The following is a 17,164-nucleotide window of genomic DNA, read 5'->3' as shown; positions in this document are numbered from 1 at the left end:
CAAAATTTTGTTTGATTTTACATTTCCTTTTGTTCCTATATTATCTTATGCCCTTCATGGCCCTCTTATTCAGTGTTTCAGTCTCTTTCATGTGGGTGGCTGTGTCAATCAGAAATGTGTACAGCTGCAGTGACTAATAAAGACACATGTAGTAAGACCAGATGTAGCTAATGGTGCTAGCTGAACAACATCAAAGCGACAGTCTCTGAGATGATCTTGGCTTTACCTTCATGAACATATAATGGTGTCACAGTACCAGGCATTACATCCTAATTCAAGGAAGGAAAAAGATGGAAAAAAGCTGATAACAGCAACATTTGCCCCTTTTAAAAATCACAAACTAAGCAGAATTCCATTTACATTTTATGGGCATAAACCTGGGGTCAGATGCCAGAAATGCTGAGAAAGGAAATATTTAGCTTTTCCAGTCTCTACATGTGAAGCAGACAAGAGTGGGAAGAGTTAAGAATTCTCAACATAGCCCACAATGTACGGCATATGGTACATGAGGGTGGCTCTATTCAAGTGTCAGATGATCCTTTCATCCATTGACACTGAAATACATTTTTTTAAAAAATTGCTTAGAGTCATGTGTGAGAACAGAACTATGAACTGATAGGCTTCACGAAAGACAATCTTCTTAATTAGAAATGAACCCCGGGGCGCCTGGGTGGCTCAGTGGTTTGGGCTGCTGCCTTCAGCTTGGGTCATGATCTCAGGGTCCTGGGATCGAGCCCCGCATCGGGCTCTCTGCTCCGCAGGAGGCCTGCTTCCCTCTCTCTCTCTGCCTGCCTCTCTGCCTACTTGTGATCTCTGTCAAATAAATGGATAAAATCTTAAAAAAAAAAAAAAGAAAAGAAATGAACCCCAAATGTCAACATTTAGAGGTCTCTTCTGATCACTTTCTCCAGAGAATGAAAAGACCTCTCTAATTCCAGAGAGGAGGATAGCAAGGAATAATTAAAAAACAAAACAAAACAAAAAAACAGTCACCACTGGCAATGTGGAAGCAAGTCAGGGAAAGTAAAGAGCCCACAGTTTAATGCAGACTTCATTTAACCTCCCCAACGTCAGCCATTTACCTCATCCCCACTCTCCATCTAGACCTAGTATCACCAAAGAGAGTAAGCCCAAATTCTATGATACCTATCATCTCTAAATCCTGATCTATAGGTGTCTAGGAATTAAATCACATAGCTTCCTTTATATATCTCCTTTGCTGGCCCTTGGGTTGTTATTCATTCAACCTACTAGGTCAATTATCATCAGATCCATCATATACTCAGTCCATTGCCCAGCTTTTGAAAAATTCACTAAAATATCCCTTGGTGTCTCTTCTCTCGTTTTCATTTTTTTTTAAGTCTATACTTATTTTATTCATTAACTGCAAACAGAGTTATAGAGGGAAATGAGATAACCCCATGGTAGAGCTAGAAACCATGTAATGTTCAAAATTGTACAAAATTTCATAAAGTTCTATAGTTTTCTTTTTGAGAACTTCCAAGGCAATAAAGATTAAAGACATTAGCACCAAAGACTTCAATACAATGTTTGTAAAAAGAGAGAAAAAAGAAAATACAGGTCACAATGTTAGTACTAATAGCTAAACTGATACTGAGTACTTACTATGCTAAGCACTTTACAGGTAAAATTCTCATTCAATCCCTATAGCCAGCTTCTAAAGTTGGTACTACACTTTCTGCATTTAAAAGATGCACAGAGGCACCTGGTAGTTGAGTAATTAAGTGTCCGACTCTTGATTTTTGACTCAGATCATGATCTCAGATCATGAGCTCGAGCTCCAGAGTCTGCTTAAGATTCTCTCTATCTTTCTGCCCTCTCCCCTATACTTGGGTGCATGCTCTCTCCCACTCTTAAAAAAATTATATATATATATATAAAATATATATATATGTGTGTATATGTATACATATATATATGTATATATGCTCTCTCCCACTCTTAAAAAAATAATATATATATATATAATATATATATATAAAATATATATAATATATATATGTGTATATGTATACATATATATATGTTTTAAGAGTGGGAGAGAGCATGCACCCAAATATACATATATGTATATTGGTATATATATACTATATATACTATATATATTATATACATATATTGTATATATGTATATATGTATATGTATATATGTATATAATATATATACTATATACATATATGTATATTGGTGTAAATATAATATATATACAATATATATATAGTATATATGTATATAATATATATACAATATACATATATTGTATATATGTATATATGTATATGTATATATGTATATAATATATATATTATATATATAATATGTATATAATATATATTATATATATTGTATATATATATAGTATATATAATATATATATACACCAATATACATATATGTATACTTGGGTGCATGCTCTCTCCCACTCTTAAAACATATATATATGTATACATATACACACATATATATTATATATATATGTATATATATTTTTTATATATATTATTTTTTTTGTTAAGAGCTTTATTTATTTTAAGAGCTCTCTCCCACTCAAAAAAGTGTGTATATATATGTGTGTGTGTATATATATATGTATACATATATATAAATGGCGTGCCTGGGTGCCCCAATTGGTTAAGCACCCCACTCATTTTGGCTCAGGTCATAATTTCAGCGTTATAAGACTGAGCCCCACATGAGGCTCCATGTTCAGCAAGGAGTCGTTTGGGTTTCTCTCCCTTTGCCCATACCCTCACTCAAGTGCACATTCGCTCTCTCTAAAATAAATCTTTTTATTAAAAAAGATACACAGGCATACACACATCTGAGTTCATCTTTATCACTAGAATATGAAGCAATTATTTTTCAAACAGGGTAGAGAGGACCCAAAACTACAATTACAGACTGTATGAGTCAATAATGATTATGGAATGAGATTAAATCTTTTTGATAAACTAAAGATTCCATGTAAGAATCTAAGTACAACAAAACCGAACTAAGAAAGAATAAAGATATAAGAGAGCTCTGAGAATTAGAAAAATTTTAAAGAACAGAATAAGTGACTTTAAGAACTGCATCACTCAAATAATCAATAAAATACTCAAATCTATGGCCAGGCTAATAAGGAAAAAGAAAATAAACTCAACTGTACAACATTATAAACAAGAGATAGAACCAGAGATTTTTGTAAAATCTTAAAATGGTATTTAATTCTAACTGAATATTTTTAAAATTTCTAATGAATAGGTAATTTTCTAAGAAACTATAAATTATCACAATCACATAACTGATTCAAGAGGAGATGGGAAACCTGACTTGATCAATAAACATACAGAAAATTGAGACTCCTGAAGAATCAGTCGTAAAAGACCTTAAAGTCCAGGTAGCGAAAACGAGTGGGAAAGATGAAGCAAAACTGTTGGTGACTAGTTTTAGGGGTAAATAATTCTTTTTTTTTTTTTTAAGATTTTATTTATTTATTTAACAGACAGAGATCACAAGTAGGCAGACAGAGAGGGGGAACCAGGATCCCTGCTGAGCAGAGAGCCCGATGCGGGGCTTGATCCTCAGGACCCTGAGATCATGACCTGAGCCGAAGGCAGAGGCTTAACCCACTGAGCCACCCAGGTGCCCCTTGAGAAGATTTTTTTTTTTAAAGATTTTTTAAGGATAACTATTTCTGACAGATAAGGAACGCGTTTTATAAGTTAAGAGAAAGCATTTGTAAAGGCAGAGAGTTTAAAACAGGATTTGCTACTGTTAAGAGCACAAGTAGGAGTTAACAAACTGTGTAATAATGAGTTAACCTTAACAAATAGGAGTTGGGGTTTTGTCTCAGTTATTAGGAGTACTGAAATGTACTACCTGATAAAGTACTTTGTTTATCTGGCACTTTGGCCTACATGCTAAAGATAGGGTATATAGTGGGAGCTTTAGGTCACCCAGAACAAGCTCAACCTCAGGAGGGGCTAAAGATAAGTCAGTCACACTGAGAGTGAAATCTGTTCTATATGACAAAGCTCCAATTTTTATAAATTTTATAAACTTACATCACAAATTTTATATTTATAATTCTAGACACAGAGGGTCAGACGAGCCCCCTTGGTTGGCAATATTCCATGTATACTGTAACATATCATTGTTGGGAAGAGTTAATTATGTCCACGATTCCACTGAGAGAAGACAACCAGAATCTCCACACTTGGAACACTCCTAGACTTTGCACCATACATCTTTCCTTGAATGATTTTAATCTGTATTCCTACACTATCCTTTCGGTATAACAACTTCCAGTGAGTTCAAGCAAATTACCGAACCTGACAGTAGCCTCAGGAAATCCTCAATTTACAACAGGTGTCAGAAGGGTGGTTTGGCGGGCACCTGAGTGGCTCAGCTGTTTAAATGTCCAACTGCTGAGTTCAGCTAAGGTCATGATCTCAGGGTTGCTGAGATAGTTGCGTTGGGCTCCGTGCTGAGCATGGAACCTGCTTGGTATTGTCTCTCTCTCTCTCTACTCTGCCCTTCCCCCTGTGCATGCACACACTTGCGTGTGCTCTCTCTCTAAAATAAAGTGCTTTGGGTGCTCCTCAAATTCCACACTTGGGTGTCAAAAGTGAGGAGGCACTTGTGCATTATTCTCTAACTTCATAGTTGGTATCAGAAATGGGAGTCATTAGAATGGTCCTTACTCACTGAAATATGAGGTTTGGGAAGAGGAAGGATGAGAAAACAGGGGTTTATGAACCTTTGATTCCTGGATGACTACCTAGTCATTCATGGTCTAAAATTACAGCTAAAGTTCCTAGAGGTTAAGTTATCAGTGGAATTTAGAAACGTAGACCCAACTCCCTAAAACTGACTCCGTGGAAAAAAAGGAAATGCGAACCAGTAAGAAACAAGTTAGTTATACAATCATTTGGTTATTGATTCTGCAGCAGCTAAAATGAACAGTGTGTTGGGACAGATACTGAAATTGGGCAAAGCTTAGGCTTCAGCTAGTCTGAACTATGGCCACTTCTAGCCTCAGGGTCACTCCAAAGGGAAAAAGTACTCTGGGAAAACAGAGAGTACCTCAATGACCTCTGGTCACAGAATGTAGTCCAACTGAGGAAAAGACAAAATCAAGAAACTAGTAAAATCAAAGAGTACAGTCCAAAGGAATGTCTCATTTTGTAGATCAATGTTTCTGGAAGGAAAACCTATACTAAAATACTGTGAGAATGACTATCTGGAAGCAGTACCATTGATTCTGAATGATGCAAAACAGAAGAGATCAAAGTTTGAGCTGATGCAGGACACACAACTCAGTAGTGAACAACCAAAGATGGCTATCCATAATTCAGACTCACAGGAGGTCATTCCCAAGTGGATAACTAACCTAGTAGACTAGATAAATGATCCCATAAAATTTGCTGACCCTGAAATACAGGAAAAGGACTGTACTCCTATAAATGTGGAGATTCCCCAAACATTTCTTATGCTAGGCATATTGGATTAGCATTATGAAAAATACGATATTCACCTACTGAGTATGATTCTTACTGAGGTTATAGTAAACACTGTGATTAAGGGGGACTCTTTCACATGGGCACCCCATGTAACCTTACTACCACAATATTTAGCAACAACCTAAAAACCCCTTATCAGATATATTTTCTCAGGTTCCCAATATGCGCCTTAAAGATGCTAAGAAAACTAGAGAAATTTTCTTGAGAAAAAAGGAAAAAATAAATGGGAGAGTCAAGGGATTTAACACAGCAAGATAAAAATCTTCAGATGGCTATTAAAAAATGGGATGAATAAAGCAGATATTGATGAGGCTGGAACAAAGATCTTGATGTAGCATGACTAGAGGTCGTCTGGTGGACCAATGAAAGTTTTTGCTGCTCCCCAACATTAAAGGGCCCTAAACAGCTCTGCTGTATTTACCCCCATTTTAGAGAAATTTTAAAAGCCAGAGGATAAAGAAGACAGTGAAAAAACCAGACCCGGAATTACCAGGAGTAACTATCCTATAAATTATTTTTTTAAGATTTATTTATTTATTTGACAGACAGAAATAACAAGGAGGCAGAGAGGCAGGCAGAGAGGGAGAAGGAAGCAGGCTCCCTGCTGAGCAGAGAGCCTGATGTGGGGCTCGATCCCAGAATCCTGGGATCATGACCCGAGCTGAAGGCAGAGGCTTTAATCCACTGAGCCACCCAGGCGCCACTATCCTATAAATTAATCAAATTGAAGACTGAAGGAGAAGCAAGGGTCTTCTGGTTCAACCCACTGGAGAACCCAGTTAATATGCATTTGTGTGGGTGACATAGCCAGGGAGTGGATAAGAGATATTTCAGGCACTCCTTAACATGAGAGCCCACTGCACTATAATTCTAAAATGTTGGAAGTCCTAATGAGGAGCTACAGATAGACTGGGAGAAGCAATAGTTAACAGGATTAAGGCAAAAATTTGGATGAAAGTTGGAATGTCAGAACAGACTTTCTGTGAAGTGGTTACATCTCCTTCACGTGACTATATTATTGGAATGGATGTTATATCTGACTGGTATTGTAAAACAGAAGGCATATAAATTCATCTAAAGGCCAGTCTTGATTAGACATGCTAAAACAGGAACCAATGAAACTGAGCCCACAAAACTTAATTTGAGACAGTATATGATACCTGGTGATAGATTACCACTCTAATGATAAATTATAATAAGCCAGAGTCTGGTAACAATGAATTCTCTAAACAATAACAATGTATATGTAGCCTGTGGAAAAAAATGGATGGCTCATCAAGCCTAACAGTAGGCTATAAAGCTAGAATAAAGTAGAGCCCGTGTAACATCAGTAGTCCCTGATATGATTTCAATAGTAGAAAAAAATATATAGCAGGCTAAAAGAGAATGATACTCAGTAAATGATCCTGTGTATGTTTTTCTCTTTTCCGCCTCAATCCCCCCCAAAAAAGCCAATAGCAATTTTCCTTCACATGGAAAGATCCCAATTTACGTTTACTATACTGCCGAAGGGTTACTTAAATTCCTCAGCTTACTGGTACACAGCGGTTAGAAGTGATACACATCTTGATGATACCATGACAATACCACAAACTAAAGATAAAGACTTAAATATAAGAAGGACATATATAACCAAAAGAAGCTGTTAATAAATCCACCAGGTCCAAGGACCTGCCCAAACTGGTAAAATTCTTAGGAATAATCTAGTCAGGTGCAAACCTTGACATTCTACAGGTCAAGAAAAATAAATTGTTTTTGCCACCTATCCCTAAAATTAAACAAGAAGCCCAACGTTTGGTGGTATATTTGAATTCTGAAGGACACATATTCCACATCTGGGAATATCAACAGCACCAATCAACACAGCTATCCAAAAGAAGGCTATATTTGAATGTGATCCTGAACAAAGGTAGGCCACGTTTCAAATGCAAAAACTAATTTATCACCCCATGCTCTTGGGCCCCTACAATACACAGTTGGACATGATTTGGGGACTGTCAACAACACATATTTATGTGGACTAGGGCTTATGGCAAAGCCAGTGAATGCCACTAAGCAGGAACAATTGAGATTTTGGACCAGAAAATTTCTGGATACCATGTTAAAATATATACCACTTGAGAGAAAATTAGTAATTTGCTATTGGGCATTGAGGCTGACTCTATGACTGAAGGACATGATATAAGTCTGCAACATGAAACACACAACATATTGGGCAACAGAGGAACAGTCTAGTAAGGAAGGCTGTGACTAGGGCTCCTGGGTGGCTCTGTCGGTTAAGCATCTGCCTTCAGCTCAGGTCATGATCTCAGGGTCCTAGGATCAAGGATCCTAGGATCACCCTACAACTGGCTCCCTGTTAGAAAGGAAGTCTGCTTCTCTCTCTCCCTCTGCTGCTTGCCCTGCTTGTGTTCTCTCTCTCTCAACTAACTAAATAAATAAATAAAAGGAAAAAAGGAAGGCAGGCAGTGCCCAGAAGAGTATAAAACAGAAATGGGTTTGTTCAGTAACATATGACCAGCAGGATGCTAAGAGTTATTTATTGTATTTATGAGCAAATAGCCTCTTTTCCCCCCAATGATAACTTTAAAACCACTCAAGGAGTTGCTGAATCCTAGAATCATATGGGCAGTACCCTATGATCAGCTCCCTGAGAACCAAAAAACAGCTGCCTGGCTGTCAACTACACTTCAAAACTGAACAAACTAATAAATTTAAATTTAAAAGAGAGAGGGGACACAAAATGGTTTATGGATAACAGTTCCAAGGTGAACAGATAGCACCCTGTTCAGAAAGCTCTAAATTGGAGATGGTAATAACAAATCATACTGATGAGCTGAACTGCTTGCTGTTTTCCCATTAGGGTTTTTATTAAACTCTGCAGTTGACGTCAGAAATGAAGGTAGTCTGTGGGCTGTTTCCTAACTTTGTACAGATGATAAAGAGAAAAGATTAGTATGACTCAATAATGTATGCTATATTAAACACCCAAAACTTTAGCGATGGGGTAACCACTGAAAGGTGTTTTAAAAGGGGGGGAAGGGGTGAGGAGGGACTCTATTTTAGCAAAATGATCCTGCCAGCAACATGGACAGAATGAATTTGACAAGGTAAAACTCAGAGGAGGGAGATCAACTCTAAGTGTGTTGTAGTAATAGGAACCTGGGTGGCTTAGTCAGTTAAGTGTTCAACTCTTGATTTCAGCTCAGGTTATGATCTCAGGGTCATGAGATCAAGTCCCATCTGGGGCTCTGTACTGGGCTGGGCATGGAATTTGCTTGAGATTCTCTCTCCCACTCTCCCTCTCATTCATTTCTGAATGAATGAGTGAATGAATGAATGAATGAGTGAATGAATGAATAAAATAGTGCAATGACATGAGTTCTATAAGAGTCTATCCTGGAAAAAATATAGGGTGAGCTAAAGAAAAGGGAGAAAACATTGTAGAGATGATTAGGACCTGAAACTAAGTGGCAAAGGAAAGTTAAACTGTGAGGGAAGGACAAGTGAAATGATTCTTTCATGGGGAAAAGGATGCCATCTTCCTTCTCTTTTTGCTTCTTACCAACAATTTAAAAAGTGTAAGTAATCCAAGTGCTCAAATATCTGACTGACTGCAGCTGTGAGAATGATAATCTAATGTCTTAACTGAGATTTTTACAAAACAATCAATGGTAAAATTTGGCCCTAAGGTGAAGACATCTACAAGATTAGTCACTTCAAGTGAAACACCAGCCAACTTGCAGGTAAGACGAAACATTTGGGAACAAATTAAGGTTACAAAAGTTTAAAGTAGCAATTCTAAATAAATGTTCTATAGAACAGTAAAAAAGAACAAAGATCATTACTTTCATGTGGTCAAGTCTGAGAGACTCCATACACTGTGTCTGCATCTATATACCATATGGAAAACAATGAACATGCAGGCTTAGTATAGATCCAACCGCCTGTGTTCAAACCCAGGCTCTGCTACCTATGGTGAGACTGTACAGATTACTAAAGCTTTCTGTAAGTAGGCTCCCTCACCTTTAAACAGTCATGATACCAATACTAACACTTCATGGATAGTTGGGTGTGAATTAAACAAACATGCAGCATTCAGAAAAGTGCCTCACACAAACTAAGAAAGCATAATTGTCAGCTATTAGGACTAATGTATTCCCTCTTTAAGAGGATTCTAAGAAATTCCAATGAACTTAAGGAATTAAAAGCACTAAGACATCCTACAGTTACGAAACACATTTAAATGTGGTTAATACAACTTAACCTACTCTTTTCTGGCAAGAGATTCATAAAACCTATTTCCATCAAATCAGCAGAAGTACTGTAACAACACTTTAGAAAAGCCTGAACTATGGGTAAGCAAGACGATCTTTTAAACTACATACAATTTAATAGAAACTGGAAAATTTTCTGGAGGACTGTTATACTCCTAACTAGAAATTTTAGTACATTTCCAGAAGAATTCAAACGTAATAGACTCATTATAAGTGAACAGTATTGAATTCTGAGGACATAATAGGGTTGAAATAGAAAGCTATGTATTTAAAAATTAGTAACTATGCTTGCTTAGACACACAGTTTGCAGAAAAACAAGGGGTTTATATCTAACATGAAATCAGTATAGTTATACTTTGATGTTAAAATGTGTATCAGCCATTCCTGCTGGAATATTACCTTTTTATTTATTTTATTTTATTTTTTTAAAAGATTTTATTTATTTATTTGACAGAGAGAGATCACAAGTAGGCAAAGACGCAGGCAGAGAGAGAGAGGGAAGCAGGCTCCCTGCTGAGCAGAGAGCCCGATGCGGGACTCGATCTCAAGACCCTGAGATCATCACCTGAACCGAAGGCAGCGGCTTAACCCACTGAGCCACCCAGGCACCCCTGGAATATTACCTTTTTAGATTATAGCCTAGGGCCTAAATACCATAGTATACTTGAAAAAAAGCTTATCTAAGCCAGAAGCACAGCAAATAAATAATACAACCTCTTTCTTAAAAACCCAAATGTAATGATACATATTTTTAACAAATATTCATAAGATAATCATATATGAATGTGGAAACCATTAAATAATTCATCGAAAATATATCTTGCTTTAAGAAATTTATAAAATTAAGAAAATGCTAACAAACAAAATTATGGATTAAGTAATAATAATTAATTTTACAAAACATTTTAATAAGATTTCTTGTTAAGCAATTATGACTTCTGTACCTATGTTCTTTGTGTTCCAATAGCTGACAGTCTCTACATGTCAATCTATCACATGTTTCACAGAAAAGCTTCAATTGTTCTTGTTTGTGAACAGGGCAGAAAACAGGGCGCTGACCAGATGCTCCAACAGATTCTGCAGTAAAATAAAACATATATTTTTAAACTAAAAATTTTTACCTAACTTTCTAAATTCTTATTAATATTCATATCCAAAGCATATGAAGAATAAATAGAAATACTGTGAGGTAAGAGAGATTAATAGTATATTAATCAACAAAACTGCTTCTGTCTTACCTGAGACATCTTCTTTCTTCCTGATCAAGTGATCTTTAGTGAATTTTACTCTTTGATGTGCTTCAATACATGTCTTACATAGCCACTCTCCACATTCTACACAAAAGCCAACTGCACTTGCATTGTCTTCACAACTAGTACATACCTAAAAGAGAAAATAAATACTAATCTACATCAAATTTACACAATATAAATCCACAAAATAAAAACTGACCTGCTCTCAAATGACTAGAATAAATGACTAAATGACTAGAATAAAATTAGTTTGTTATCCATTTATCTTCAATAAAATCCTATTCCTTCCATATCAAACATTCAAGAGAGTAAAAATCTAAGTCTTGAGAACACAAAAACTTACAGAAGATTTAAATTCTTAAGTACTTTTCATCTCATTTAATTAGTTATGAGAGTACAGAATAAATAGCCTTTATTTTCAATTGGAAAAATAGAACTATACCTGAACTACCTTATTATCATGTAACTATTCAAACATATTTTTCTTATTATTTACATTTTAATACCAAGATAAGAATTTAAAGAAAAATTGAGAAGCATACCTGTTCTGACTTCTCATCAGAACTGCTAGGAGCTTCAGATGTATCTTTCACAAAATAATTATCCACAAGGTCTATCTGTCTGCATTCCTGGCGGCATACTGGGCACCGTATTACACCAACTACAACACAGAACAAAAATATTAAAAAATATTCCTTGGAAAAAAATAAGGAAATTGTGCATGATGCCCATATGAAGACCAAAGAAATGAACACTAAGAGCTGAGTAAAATAATCCAGTGAGTCACTCCATTGGAGGAAAATGATATGCTATTTAGAAAGAGAAAACAAACAAGTGTTTATATATAAAAAAAAAATTTACTTATTTATTATACTCTACAAGTGCTTTATTACAATGTGTTAGTCAAATAATGGCTCCCAAAGATTTTCAGATCTTAATCATTGGAACTTGTCAGTGTCACTTTATAGAGCAAAGGTGACTTTGCAGATACAATTAAATTAAGGCTCTTCAGATGAGAATATGCTATCCTGAATTATTTGATGGGCCCTAAATGTCATCTTGTAAGAGGGAGACAGAGGAAGACTGGGCTACCGAAAAGGAGAAGGGGTTAAGAATGGAAGCAGAGATTGGAGTCATATGGTTTGGGAATGAAGCAATAAACTAAGAAATACAAGTGGCCACTATAACCTGAAAAAGATAAGAAAATGGGATTTTCTCCTCACAGCCTCTAGAAGGAACCAGACCTGACTATACTTTGACTTTAGCAGACATCCTGATTGTAACCCAGTAAAACTGACAATAGCAAGAGATTAAAATGTGCTTTATTTTAAGCCACCCAGTTAATGGCAATTTTGTTACAGCAGCAATAAAAATACACAATCTATCACCTAATAAATTCTGATTTGGTTCAGAACTACTTGAATTCACTTTCATGTGGGAAGAAAGATCCTATGTGCCTGAACCTCCTAGTGATCTAGCTACCTATAAGAAGAAATAAACCTATGGAAGTTAAAAACTAAAAAACAGCAACAGTCAACACAGCAAACTAGTATGTCAGCCATGAAACTGAGGATATAGCATAAATGATATAATCCTTACTTTCAAGAAAGGGTTCAAGATTAGTATGTAATTTTTTGATAGTTTATACCACTTAAAATTATAGGAAGCACCATACATAGATATAAACAGAATCCCCAAGAGTTTTAAGTATACAAATTATAGAAGCTGCAACAGAAAACAGAAACTTAAATACAATATCATTCTGAAAGTAGGAATATCAGGGGGCACCTGGGTAGTTCAGTCCACTGGGCATCCAACTTTTGATTTCCACCCAGGTCATGATCTCAGGTCATGAGGTTAAACCCTGTACTAGCTCCATGCCAAGCATGGAACCTGCTTGAGATTCTCTCTCCCTCTCCCTCTGCCCCACTCCCCCACTCTCTCCCCTGCTCATGTGCACACACTCTCTAAATAAGTTAATTAAAGTAGGACTATCAGTCTCCCAATAGATATATACACTGTTTTTTTGTGTGTGTGCTTTTTTAAAAATTAACATATAGGGACGCCTGAGTGGCTCAGTTGGTTAAGCAGCTGCCTTCGGCTCAGGTCATGATCCCAGTGTCCTAGGATCGAGTCCCACATCGGGCTCCTTGCTCCTCAGGGAGCCTGCTTCTCCCTCTGACTCTGCCTTCCACTCTGTCTGCCTGTGCTCGCTCTCGCTTGCTCTCTCTGACAAATAAATAAAATCTTAAAAAAAAAAAAAAATTAACATATAATGTATTATTTGTTTCGGGGGTACTGGTCTGTGATTCAACAGTCTTACACAATTCACAGTACTCACCACAGCACAAACCCTCCCAAATTATATATACACTGTTAAAATAAACTCAAAGTTATATGTTTGAAAACAAAACATAGTTTTTATAATACAAAGTACATACAAAGATGATGCTTAACGAAAATGCATAAAAATAAATTTTCAAATCAAAGGAAGAAACAGTATGGGAAAGAGAAAGGAGGAAAAGATATATAAATATTTTCATATTTTAGATGGCATTGAGTTACTAACCTTTCAAGAAACACAGAGTATAATAAAACTCCAAAGGAGATCATTATAATTATAGGAATAAAACTATGGGAGCAACTAACTTCTTACAATAAATTAAGTAAGCTTTCACTGAACAGATCACACTTAAACATGGTCTTGAAAAATTAACATTCATTTACTAGTGTGCAGGAAAGTTTGCTGACCTCAGTTCTTCAAATCCTGTACATTCCTAAGGAAGGCCTATCTCCAATACCCTTGAATGGCTCCTGTGACATGACCTCTAACTCTTGGAATATTCGACCTGATAAGACAGTTTTTGTATGCCTGTGGCCTTGGGCCATGCTGTATTTGGCTACACCAAATGGTAAGGGTGGGTGGCTAGAGTCTCAGGATGTGGTGTGAGTTCTATAGAGAGCGCACCTCTTTATAAACATTTCCCAATAAAAACCTAGACATGGAGGTTTAGGTAATCTTTCCTGGTTGGCAATATTCCTGCATATTGTCAGACATAGTAACTTGAAAACTAAGCATCCCCTGTGCAACTCCATTGAAAAGAGACCTCTGGAAGCTTGCACCTATTTTCTCCTGAGCTTCATACCAAGCACCTTTGCTAATTTTAATCTATTTCTTCTCTCCTTCTAATAAAATGCAATCATGAGAGTAACAGTTTTTCTGAATCAATCCTGCCAATCACTGAGCCTGAGGGTGACTCCAAACTCAATTAGAAAAGGAAGAAACAGTAGGCAAACCAAGAATATCAAGTGCAAAGTTCACAAATGAAAAAAAAAGTTATAATAAAAGGTAGAAGAATGTCCACATATACATACGTAAAATATTGAGGAAGTTCAGAAATTTGCAGCATCTCAATAAAGGAATATTTTTGTTGAGCAATAAACAACATTATCAAGTGACCATTATAGCTGTGTAAATAATAATTTGATGCAAGTCTTTGTTTTTTGAACCCAGTAAACCGGGTTCAATTCACGCAGACATCACAGTTATGACAACAAAAATTCATCCATATCTAATTATCATACTAAATATATCATACTAAATATATATCTCCAGATATATATTTATCTGGAGATAAAAACATCCAAGAATATTAAGGCAAAGGAAGAAGCAATGCACACAAATCAGTATACATGAAATTTTAAGAAATGTAGAAGCAAAATAACACAAACACTGTAGAAGAAACCCAACCCAGAGTAGACAAGGAGTGGAAAGGTACATCTCAGAGAAAGATTCTTACTTTCCATAAAGACTTTCAGACAAGCTTGGAATTCAGAAATTTGAGGCATGAAAAGAAGTTCCAATGAGAGGGAATAAATTCAAGTCTATAAATATCAGCAAATCCTATTCCTTGGCTGACTTAAACCTGACAGATTACCCAGCAGCCAAAGTATCTCACCACCAAAACAAAAAGAGCTGAAGCTTCTTCAGGGATCTTTTTGCTATCTATTTCTGTATTTAGTCAATAAATTTAAAACTTATATAAATATTTGCTTTGAAAATAAGAGCCATTTTCCATTTGAGTTTATGAGTAAGTATACCCTTATAATTAGTATAGATCAGATGACTGTGCTCCGGATTCAGTCACTGAATGCTGGTTGTCATGGTGAGTTTGGATCATTATTCAAAACTAAAACCCAAACTCCAAAGCCAAAGACTTCAAAAATTTATATGTACAATGTTGAGGGGGTTAAAGGGACAAACAAACTGACCAGCTTTATGTATAATATCCCTAGAATGGATTTCATTACTTCAAATTTCAAGTTCTAAGACACTCATTTCAGGCCTATTAGATTATTTTTAAATGCCAATTTACTAAAATGCATAATTATGGGGAAAGTAGGGGTGGACTCTTTTTATAAGGCCAAAAGTCTACAAACTAGTTTATCTTCACAGTGTTAAGTGAAATTTAGTTTCCATAAGTTGACTGATGTGGACTTCCATTCAAGAACGATGACTAAGCAAATACGGAAAGACCACCTGAAACAGCTAAACACAGAAATAACTAAAATATAAAAAATTAAAATGTACTTTGAAAAATATATAACTGAGTCCCCAACTTAAAAGGCAAAACTTAAGTTCCAGAAACAAAAGGGAACTCAAAGCTCAAGTGGCCCAGTATCAGCTGATATGGGGTTAGTTGTAAGTACCACTACTGGGAACAAGAAAAAAAAGACAAAGGTTAAAAGGTGAACCTGAGGGGCACCTGGGTGGCTCAGTCCTCAAAGTGTCTGCCTTTGGCTCAAGTTGTGATCCCAGGGTCCTGGGATAGAGTCCCAATTCAGGCTCCTTGTTCAGCGAGCAGGGAGCCTGCTTCTCCTTCCGCTTGCCTCTCCCGCTGCTTATCACACTCCCTCTCTCTGACAAATAAGTAAGATCTTTAAAAAAAAAAAAAGGTAACAGAAAATAAAGCCCCTTCTTTAATCAACTCAGAACTCCAAACAAAATGTCCACAAAACAAAAGTTAATATTTTTGCTTCATATCTACTTCTCTTCCTGGGATTCCTTTTTAGGTGAATTCACACATTCATTCAACAACAACAGAAAGAGAAGCTTCTCTGGAACCTTGCCAACACAAAATTGTCTCATTAGAACACTTCCCAGGGCACAAGTAGGTCACCAACTTAAGACAGGCTCATAAAGGGACACCTGGGTGGTGCAGTGGGTTAAAGCTTCAGCTCAGGTCATATCCCGGATCGAGCCCTACATAGGGCTCTCTGCTCAGCAGGGAGCCTGCTTCCTCCTCTCTCTCTGCCTGCTTGTGATCTCTGTCTGTAAAATAAATAAATAAAATCTTAAAAAAAAAAAGTCTCATAAAATAAAATTACAATACATGAAGAAACCCAATACTATTAGAGTATGTTAACAAACACATTAAGGCAAAAAAGAAAAACCTAACCCACAGAAAATAAAACAATCTGAAAAGACTTCAAAAATTTATATGTACAATGTTGAGGGGGTTAAAGAGACAAACAATCTGTGAAAATAGAGCTAAAAAAGAATCAAAGACAAATAAAATATATTATTGAATAAACTCAAAATACAAGTTAAACAGTAAACAAGAGATAACTGAAAAGAAAATTAATGAAGTAGAACACAGATATTCAGCACAGAGATAAAGAGAAAAGGAACTACAAAAGAGAAGAAAGCTGAAGCACTGAATGAGAAACTCCAGTATGCATCATATTAAAGTTCTAGGGGCGCCTGGGTGGCTCAGGGTTAGATTAAGCCTCTGCCTTCAGCTCAGGTCATGATCTCAGGGTCCTGGGATCAAGCCCCACATTGGGCTCTCTGCTCAGCAAGGAACCTGCTCCACCCTCCCCCATTCCTCCACCCCGCCTCTCTGCCTGCCTCTCTATTTGTGATCTTTCTGTCAAATAAATAAATAAAATAATAAAATCTAAAAAAAAAAAAAAAAGTTCTACAAGTTCATGAAGGAAATGAGGTACAGATGCTATTTAAAGAAGATAATAGCTAAGAATTTCAGAACTGAAGAAATGAGCCTTCAGACTGCAATTCAAGTCCTGAGCAGAATAAGTAAAAATAA

The 17,164-nt window shown here is 36.2% G+C and overlaps 1 protein-coding gene across 2 annotated transcripts in view; it reads right to left on the bottom strand.

Annotated features, from left to right (window-relative positions):
• The window catches only part of TRIM33 (tripartite motif containing 33), a 117,388-nt gene that overhangs the window by 54,135 nt on the left and 46,089 nt on the right, over positions 1–17,164 (bottom strand). For both annotated transcript variants that reach the window (XM_004769892.2, XM_045081878.1), the window contains exons 2-4: positions 11,600–11,718; positions 11,043–11,187; positions 10,749–10,881 (exon numbers count right to left, since the gene is read on the bottom strand). In XM_004769892.2, the coding sequence (XP_004769949.2) occupies positions 10,749–10,881; positions 11,043–11,187; positions 11,600–11,718 (397 nt within the window). The remainder of the gene's footprint in view (positions 1–10,748; positions 10,882–11,042; positions 11,188–11,599; positions 11,719–17,164) is intronic.

The sequence above is a fragment of the Mustela putorius genome, unplaced genomic scaffold (assembly GCF_011764305.1).
Source record: "Mustela putorius furo isolate JIRA1106 unplaced genomic scaffold, ASM1176430v1.1 tig00000585_pilon_pilon_pilon, whole genome shotgun sequence".
In the NCBI taxonomy this organism is placed as follows: domain Eukaryota; kingdom Metazoa; phylum Chordata; class Mammalia; order Carnivora; family Mustelidae; genus Mustela; species Mustela putorius.
Note: the sequence above shows the minus strand (reverse complement) of the source record. Positions and strands in the feature narration are given on the sequence as shown.